This window comes from Spinacia oleracea, chromosome 3 (assembly GCF_020520425.1).
Source record: "Spinacia oleracea cultivar Varoflay chromosome 3, BTI_SOV_V1, whole genome shotgun sequence".
Taxonomy (NCBI): domain Eukaryota; kingdom Viridiplantae; phylum Streptophyta; class Magnoliopsida; order Caryophyllales; family Amaranthaceae; genus Spinacia; species Spinacia oleracea.
The window spans coordinates 82,534,633-82,544,774 of NC_079489.1; the positions used below are offsets into that span (position 1 = coordinate 82,534,633).

The 10,142-nt window shown below is 36.0% G+C and overlaps 1 protein-coding gene across 1 annotated transcript; it reads right to left on the reverse strand.

Annotated features, from left to right (window-relative positions):
• Nucleotides 1-204: 204 nt before the first annotated feature.
• On the reverse strand, nucleotides 205-1,383 carry LOC130469816 (uncharacterized). The gene has a single exon (XM_056839307.1). The coding sequence runs from the start codon at nucleotides 1,381-1,383 to the stop codon at nucleotides 205-207; it is 1,179 nt and encodes a 392-aa protein (XP_056695285.1).
• Nucleotides 1,384-10,142: the final 8,759 nt, after the last annotated feature.

Genomic DNA, 10,142 nt, shown 5'->3' on the forward strand with positions numbered 1-10,142 from the left:
ACATAATTCATAAAGCATATCTTAAACACATAATTCTTTAATTGAAAATTTCATACATAAGCATAACATTCATACAACTAATGATGGTAATACATCTTAGTTTGATACTTGATTAACGCATATTACTTTCAAAATTTCCATCATTTAGTTTAGACTATTTCTTCTAGATGTTCGATCACGCGTTTTCAAAAGATCATTCATTCTTTACTCCATAGTAGCGAAGTCGTCATTGTCATTTGCGTCATCGTCTTTTCCTTGGATTAAAAACACTCTTCCATTCGAAGTTGCTCCACGTGGGGGATTACGGTTGAAATTTGTAGTGCCACCATTTCCTTTGTTTTCATCGTTTCTCCTATCACCTTGCTCTCGATGTATTTGAGGACAATCTCTGATTTGGTGATCTTTGCTACCACATTTGAAGCAATCTCGCGTACCAATTCGACATTCTTTCTCAGTATGGTTCCATCTTCCACACTTGGCGCATCCACGATTCTTGTTGAAGCTTTGGTTTCCGTTATTCCCTCCTTGATAGCTGACATTGACATTTTGTTTCTTATTGTTCGGTTGATTTTCTTCGAAGCTCCCTTTTCGTTTTCCATATGTTTCTTCTCGAAGCTTGATAATTCTTTCGACGTTAATTGCTCGATCGTACAACTCTTGGAAAGTGGAAATTCTAGAACTCGAAAGACGATCACGGATCTCAATGCTTAATCCTCCTTCAAATCGATTCATCCTTTGCCTATCAGTAGTCACCAGGTCAGGGGCAAATCGAGCAAGCTCATTGAATTTCACTGCATATTCCAGAACATTCTTCTTTCCTTGACTCAATTTGATAAATTCCGATTCCATTTGCAGTTGCAGAGAATAGGGATAAAATTGTTCCCGCATAGCTTCCTTCAGTTTTTCCCAACCAAAACCAGGCTCATTTTGGATTTCTTTAACACTTTTCCACCACAGGTTGGCTTGTCCTTTCAAGTAAAAGACAGCATAGTTGACCTTCCATTTCTCGGGGCATTGAGTTGCATCAAATAACTTCTCCATATCGCTAATCCATTCCTCAAATTCAGTAGGGTCTGGCTTGACATCATAGGTAGGGGGTTTATGAGAAGCGAACTTCTTGAACATGTTGGAGCATTCTTCTTGCTCTGACCTTGGCTTTTGACGATTTCCTTGCAGAAGTTCCGACATTATCAATCTCATTAAATCCATTCGATTATCGCTTGTTTCTCCTGGAGTGTCCCCGAAAATGGGATCCTTGCGCAATTCTTCAATTCTTTCTTGCATTCCTCCCAGCGCTAATACAGATTTGTGATTACCATTGCCATCGTTAACATCATTATCGTTTCTAGTGCCGTCAATAGGAATATTTCCGCTTGAAGTCATCGCCGATCTGATCGCAAGGATACAACGCTTCAGATAATCTTTTCTTCTTGAAATTAGACTAAGAAATTCTGCAAATCATAATAAAGAAAACATTCCCGTTGCGTTCCCCGTCCTATCACTCACACTCATTTCATTTTAACTTAGCATGATTTTAACTTATTCTTTTTACTCATTCCTTAAAATTCTTGCTTAAAACCTAATAAATTTTATTTCGTGCAAAACCCGTAAAGTTTAGCACTTATGGTCGCAGAACCTTGGCTCTGAATACCAAACTGTAACGCCCCGACTTCTAAACACCATTAATTAGGTTAATTATCTTTAGTTAGCAGCGGAAAACCCTAGCTTAGTCGGAGCGTCACATGCGGTATCTCCCTCGTGGGAAATACAAGGCGACATAACCTTTTTACGTTTACTGACTACTGTTGAGTAACAGTAATTATACTTCACTTCGGTTAATTCTTTAAAATTTACATTGAAATCTAAGTAAGCCTTAATAAATATTTCTAACATGTTTAAACATTAATTTAAAAATCTAACTCAAATCGTGAAATCAAACTTAGAGTTTAATTCATACATCCCTTTATTACTAATGACATAGTTATCTTTATTAAACATCGATCGTGAATTTGATGGTTGCATCCTCACTCTAAGGCATCCCATGATCTTCTTCGTACCTAAAACAAAAGCAACATCGTGAGCCGAGGCCCAGTAACATACTACCCTAACAGCGTAAACTCATTTCAATTCATTTTATTTACTTTGCAATCAGGGAGAATAGAACATAGTAAAACATTTTCATAAATGCAATAAAACATCATTTATAACTTGAAACTTTGATAGTTCCCATTATCTTTCATAAAACCTTCTTTTTACTTGGTAACTGACAAGTTAGCCTTGCGGGACGTCTCCCACCTTGCGATAGTCCTCAAGGAGCACTCTCCCTTGTTGGACATACGCCCGTACCTAAATAGTTTCTTTTTTTTTTAGCTTGCGGTAACCCTCAAGGAGCACTCTCCCTTGTTGGGTGTCCCGCGGTACGGCGGTACGTGCACGACCTAGAAATAGTAACCCCACTAACTGCCAGAACCGGTTACACTTTTATTTATCATGTTTCGTATCTTATTCGTAACTCATCATTCTTATAAAATCATTCATAAGCACATTTGAATATCATCATGCATAAAACACACTTTATAAGTACATTTCATATCCCACAATTCAATAAAAACATATCATTATAAACACATTTCATAATCTCATAAAACATATTTCATAAGGGGATCGTGGGTGTTAGCAATAGATGTTACCTCAACCGTAGTTTATACTTCCTGTTCGATGGATCGTTCTTCCTGAACTCCGAGTCCAATTTATTGGGAAAATTGGGCTAAGTGATTTGGGCTTGGTTTGAGAAATAAATAAAACAAAGTTCCTAAATGGAACTTGTCTTCTTTTTCTGGGAAAGGAAACACGGGAGCAGGGGAGGGGAGGGCTCGAAGGAGGAGCAGAGGAGGAAGAAGGGAGACAGGGGTGGCGGCTGGGCGGCGCACTGCGGAACCACGGCTGAGAGGCGACAGCGGGGGTGGTGGTTTCGCGGCGGCGGAGCTGCAAGGAAAAGGAAAGGGGTGTTCGAACGAAACAGAGAAAAAGCACGGGAGGGGTGTTTCTGGGTCGAACCCGGGGCGGCGCAGCGGCCTATCGCCGGGGATTGAGGTGGTTATAAAAGGTGGTACGGTGGCCTGGGGGGGGTGCAGCAGCGACGAAGAAAGAGGGAGACAGAGGTGTGCGAAACAGGGAGGAAACAGGGGAAGTGGTGGTGGTGACTTGGGGCGGTTCTGGGCGGTCGACGTGGTGGCTGGTGGTTCGTGGATTGGTGATTGGTGACGGACGAAGTGGTGGTGTTGCTTTGGTGGTGCCACGAAGAGGAGAGGGAAGGAAGGCAGGGAGTATTTCGAAGGAGGAGGGAGAGCGAAGGGAGGTATGGTGGGAGTAGGTGGTCGGCCGGCGAAGTGGGTGGTCGGGTCTGGGTAGTTGGTGGTCTGCAGTGGTGGTTAAGGTGGTGGCAGATGGCTGCCGGTTGTGGTGGTTCGAATAAGGAGGAACAAGGGAGGAATTTTCAGATTTTGTTAATTTGATTTTTGCATTGAAATAATTCTGAAATTGATTCAATTTGTAATTAGGTGGATTTCTAGAAGAATAAAAGTTCTTGGGCTCCAAGGAAATGAATGTAGACTGGAATAAGGGAAGAGAGAAAGGAAAGAATGGCTTCCTTCTTCCATGTACGTGGAAGGCAATGGAGGAAGAAGCAAATTGAAAATTTTGTCCTTTAGGGGCATTTTAGTAATTTCAAGTAGTTAGGCCAAATTTCTGAATTTTAATTGCTATTTTAGGAAATTACTTAAATATATAAATGTTTAATTAAAACAAAGTCTCGTAAAATATATCGTTAACGAAAAATAAATAAATTTTCGTTTATAAATTTATCATTTAAAATAAACCGTAAAAACGTTTAAAATAACGAAATTTTTAAATTATTTCTAATAATTGAAACGAAATTACGTTAATAAAATATTATTAATTTTTAATAAACGAGTTTAAAAGTTTCGGGGTATTACAGTTTGCAGGTGTTTTTATTTCAGATATGAAATTGTTTTGCAATTTGTAGCAATAGTGCAGATTTATAAACAAACGATAAGGCTACAAATTACTCCCTCTGGTCGGAATTAATGGATGCATAATATTTAAGAATGCTTAAACTTATTCAAATGTTTTGATGGATGGTCTGTTTTCAATGTTTTTACTTTTGGAGCATCTTCCTCTAAGCCTATATTGCTGGAGAGGCAAGCTTTATCTTGGCTATTAAGAGTTTGCATACTTGCATTTATTTGTGATGGGTAGCATATATATCTTTGATGAAATTTGGTAGTTCCTGATCTTATTTGGGGGAGGGGGGGTGATTTCAATCTTACGTAGATTATCCTTAACGTGATGCCACTATATATGATGAAGAGACGGTTTACTGATGCTCAATTACTTGGCAATGTGTTTCTGCTGGTAAAATCTGATCAAACTTGAGTCAGGGGTTGGGTTGGCTGACTTTGGTCTTGGGTTGTTGCGGCACTTGGGTTTGGTGTAGGTTATTAAGTTTATTATACATTTCTACTCTTTCAGTTGGAGAGTCAACTTTGCGGGGTTGCTGAGGTCTATCTTGCTTATGTTTTTGTCAAATTCGACCAAAGTTGACTTCTGGCCTATTAGTTCTTGTGTGTTGATGCTGATTTGTTGTTGTTCTAAGTTTGCTAGTCAAGTGATGCCTATTAGCTCAATTGGTAGAGCCTTGTGCAATTGCACAATGATGTAGGTTCGAATCCTACATAGGCAACTTTTAGTTTATGATATTAATTCACTTATTTTATAATTCTTTCCTTTTGATGAGTATCTATTTACTTTTACAAGTTCTGTATTTACTTTTAAATTGTGTGTGTGTGTATATATATATATATATATATATTTGAGTAACCATATGAACTATCTTTACTTTTGAATCAAATCGATGATGAAAGTAAAAAAAATTGTGGTTACTTTTCGAAGAATTCCATTTACTTACGTGTTATTTTTCTTCACTTTTGTAGTTTTTGCTTTACTTTAAAAAAAACTTTAAAACACTTTTCTAATTTTCTTTTTTAATTTAGTGAAACGATAAAATCTTACACATTCACAATTCCTTCATTAAACATAATTTTCCATTGTCAAATTCATCCACATCCCGATTAACTTTTGAGATTTTCATATTTACTTTTAAGATTTTCTTATTTACTTATGATTTTTTTTATTTACTTTTGAGTTTCTTATCTACTTATGAGTTTTTTGCGCGTATAAAATCATCAACCTATGTAGGATTTGAGCCTACATCCATATGCAATGGCACATTGCTCTCCCATTTGAGCTAATAGGTTTCGACTTAATATTTAACATAAAATATTTCAATCTAAGTTCCAGTATTATATAGTTTACTTCTAGAAAGATTTAGTTTACTTTTATAAAGATTTAGTTTACCTTGCACAAGTTCCTGAAGCTAGGCCTGAAACCCACCCCCCCCCCCCCCCCCCCCCCCCCAAAAAAAAAAACTTTGAGCTTCTTATAGGCTCTATCACAGCGACGATGAGCTGGGATGGGCAGATAGGGAAACAAAACACTAATGGGTAGCATCCCATTATCAAGATCATGAAATAGGGTACACACATCGTCAAAGAGCTTGTCACAAACTTCTCGGCCCAAGAGACATTTACTGGTTGTCAAGATAATAAGATGCTGTAGCTCGTTTTTCAAATCTACTGGCTTGTTGCACAGTAGCACCCCAACCATCCCCAAGTATGTCAACCTGACCAGTACCTTCTGGCAGCTGACTGCACTACATCAGCACCATCAGTGGATGGAGAACAAAACCAGCAGCCAACAAGTCATCAGACCAAGCCAGTACGATTTTATTTATTTTTGAGTTTACGTTATTTACTTTTGAGTTTATATTATTTACTTTTGGGATTCTTTTGAATTACTTCATAATATTTCCATATCAAATTTACTTGATCCTACTAGAGAACATATTTCATATCTAAAACTCTAATTACATCGACAATGGCACATTGATTCCCTCTATAGCTAATAGACTCTAATAAAGTATTTAAAGGAAAAAATAAATTGATGCTTCTATTTACTTTTGAATGATTTCTATTTACTTTTTCCGGCTTTTGCTTTACTTTTGACTCTAACTAATGACAATTTTCAAATATATTTCAGAAATGGAGAGTAAAACACCTAGCCATCATATACAGGTAAGACCACTAAAAAGGGGAAGAAATAAGACATGAAATAGTTAGGAATTAGGCGTTTATATACTTACATTAGTATTTGCAAGGAATGTAGCCAACAACAATAAGGAAAATATATGGCCAGCAAGTGCCCGGCTAAACGCCATATGGCTAACAGAAAACTTAATGAGAACCATATGGCTAACAGAAAACTTCATGAGACCATATGGCTAACAGAAAACTTCCAAACCCTTAAAATGAGAACCCGAAAGCAAAGTCGTTGGAGGGAGATATCCAAGATGACAAGATATCACCAGCAACGAGAGAGGAGCTCAAGGATACATAAACACAGTAGAGGTAATAAGATAATAAGATAATGAGGATGATAATGCCATGGTAAACGTGTTTGTTTCAGCATAAGAAAATACAGGAAAACGTGTTAAGCCCTGCTTGCTTCAAAATTAGAGTTGAAGCAGCCCTTTGCAGTGTTCCTATTTGATTACAGCAGGCTTCTAATGTTAATAATAATCTCATGTAGAAGAAAATATACCTGCTAATCAGGCTAACTGTGAAGCTCTGGCATAATTCAATTGTCCATCCTATTGTCCTATATCCTCATTCACGTAATCTTGCATGATGTAAAAATAACTAAGCTAAAAAATCAGTCACAACTACTAAAAATAAGCTAAACAGTCTGAGTCACACACAAAAATGCATAATACAAAAAAAAAATTTACTTTTAGCGATAATAAGTTTACTTCTGCATAATTTTCGTTTTTAGTTCAACACATTTTAATCTAGCTAAATTGATTCACTTCTATCAAGCTTAAAATCGATAAGAAATTCAATCAGATCATCAGAAACATATATTGTATTCAACGATATTAGAAGCTCAAAGGAAAAAATACATAAATTTAAAACCTAGAAATCTAATTGAAATTTCCTCAAAACAAATCCAATTGAACGAAATTAGCATCTTTACCTCTATCTTTGAGAAACATTGGAGTGAATTCACGAAATTATGGTCGAATCCACAGCAAGTTAGAGACGAACTTGCAAGTTTAAGCTGAAATTGCACATCAATCTTTAGGAATTAGAGAAAGTGGTGAAAAACTAATTCGAGCATCATATTGAAGCAAAAAAAAATTGCAACGGAACTGAAGAAATTAAAAACCTAGAAATCGACTATGACTGATTTGTGACTCTTACCATTATCAATGGTAATTTCACAGAAAATTGTTGACATGAAATTACAAAAGTAGATAAATAATTAAGAAAAGTAAATAAAACTAATTTAAAAGTAAATCTCATAAACAAAATCTCAAGTTGCATCATATTTTCAAAAGTAGATAAATAACTCAGAAAAGTAAATGGAACTAACTTAAAAGTCAATTTAAATCATAGACGATATCAACTGCCAATATTTCTTTCTAGTTCCTAGGACCATAGAGTTGCAGACCTACAGTTGATAAGCACGCAACCTTACAGAAAGGAAAAGTTCAAACTGCAGGATGTTTGAGCAATGATTATCAGACTGTTCTGTGAGGTGTATCCGTGTATATGCTATTCTTTATCGCTTTCATATGTACATGTTTTGCTAGCTAGTTGGCAGGACAAATTTCTTTAACAACACAGTGTATCTAAGAGTTAGGAGAAGGTTACATCCATATGTTGGATCTGTCAAGGGCCCTAGACTGCAGTCTCTTCATATTTCAAAACGTCACCCCTGACAAACTATGGATATTCCCTATTGTTTTTCTTCGTGTACTGCACTACATCCTTGGAATGTCAAATAGGTGGGTTTGATATACCGTTGGTGGAGGGAAGAGGTTTTTCTGGGGTCACCTAAGAATTGTATGCTTTCTTTGGGATCACTGATTCTGTGCTTCAACTGGAAGAAAAATAATATACGGAGTAGTGACTGATTTGATTTTAGCAGCACTCTTTGCTTTTGTTGTGAGTTTTAGTTCTATAAAAATGTACTTCATATCTCTTATTCCTTGCAACTAATCCCACACCGTCATCTACTGCAAACCCAGATGCTTGAACACAACTGGTACTGAACCCCCTGCAGTAACATATAACAGAACAACTCCGACCAACTGACCTCAACTAAACAACACCAACAAATTTTCTCTACAACAACTTCTAAAGAAGCTAATTCCAGTTTTACATACAAATTTCTCTAGAACAGTTTCTAAATCAGCTAATTCCATAACCAAAACTGACTATCAACTCACAACCAGATTCAAAAGTAAACAAAACATTTCCTTAAAATTACACTTAATATACTCAGAAGTAAACAAAGTATATTCAAAAGTAAACAAAAATTAAATTACATTACCTTTTTGTGGAATTTTCTCATTTCTCGACATTTTTCCTGTTAAAATAAATAAACATGAAAAATTACACTTACAAAGTACACACAAAATTACACAAAAAATTGACTACAAAAATTTACTCAAAAAAAATTCAAAAAAATTAAAACAAAACATCAAAAATTCTGAAACAACGGGAGGAAAGAGAAAACACATCAGTAGTTCAGTCGCCAGAAAAATCGAAGCTCTCCGGCACCAGAAAATGCAATTTTGAAACTGCAAATTCTTCGAAACAGTAGGATTAACATGATGTGGTGAAATTTGCAGAAATTCGAGAAAAATTCGCGGAAATTCGAGTAAAATCGACATTTGAAAAAAAAAGGGCAAAATCAAAAGAACTATGTCAAAATAACTGAAAATCTCTGCAATCCTTCGCGAAATAACGGTATAATTAGAGGTTTTCAAGTGTATTTCAAGAAAATTCGTTAAGGAGAGAGATGAGTGCGTTTGAAATTGAGGGAGGAGAGAGAAATTAGGTGAGTGAGTTGGTGGGAGAGTAAGAAAAGAACCGCGCATCTTTTAATTCGTGAGATAGATCTCAGCCGTCCGTTTTGTTTTAATCCAATGGCTACTAGAGGTTCTCATTATAAGAAGGTTCTCACCAGAACCTGGTCCTATATATATATATATATATATATAGAGAGAGAGAGAGAGAGAGAGAGATTTACGCTCAAATGAGAAGAGAGCTTAAAATGAGAAGAATGAGAAAGAATCCTGATCATTGAGTTTTATGAGATCAGACAATCGACAATCATTTACATCCAACGGTCGACAATCATTTACATCTAACAAACAACGCGCGCTGAATTCGTTTCATTAATGACACTTTAGTAATTTATTGGTAAACTGTATCCCAATATCGCTCATTTATGTCCAGTTATACAGTAGTTGTCACTCTCACGTGATTGAATCAAGCCACGCCAAAAGGCTTCACATTTTTTCTCTCTCCTCTCTTTATCCAATGTGAACCTGATTCTACTGATTTAAATTTTACGTTGATCGAAATTCAAAACCCATTTCTTCTTCCTCTAATTTAATTCTATTTTTCTATGGAATGTATAGATGGGTGAAGAGATGAAACACCAGCGCATGATCAAACAAATCAAACAAAAACATCAAACACCAGCGCATGATCAGTAATTAGTTCCATTGATTTCAATATCAATGCACCTCCCTTGTCCTCTTTCTCTTTCTCATCCTCCTCCTTTTCTCTCTCCTCCACGCAACCACCCACCATCCTATGCTCACTGTTATAACAAAATTAATCAAGGATAATCCCCAAAAATTAAAGTACTCATTTTTTCAAATGAGCAAAAAATGTTACTCATTTGTTCAAATGAGCAAAAAAAATACTCATTTGTTCAAATGAGCAAAAGAAAATACTCATTTATCCAAATGAGCAAAACAAATTACTCATTTGTCCAAATGAGAAAAACAAATTACTCATTTGTTTAAATGAGCAAAACAAATTACTCATTTTTTTAAATGAGAGAAAAAAAATTAAACATAATATTGATAAAAAAAAATTGGGCGAATGAAATAATAATTAGTTCCCTGTTTTACCTCTCCCAAACTT

Coding starts and splice junctions, on each gene's coding strand:
- LOC130469816 (XM_056839307.1), bottom strand. CDS start 1,383: ATGACTTCAAGCGGAAATATTCCTATTGACGGCACTAGAAACGATAAT.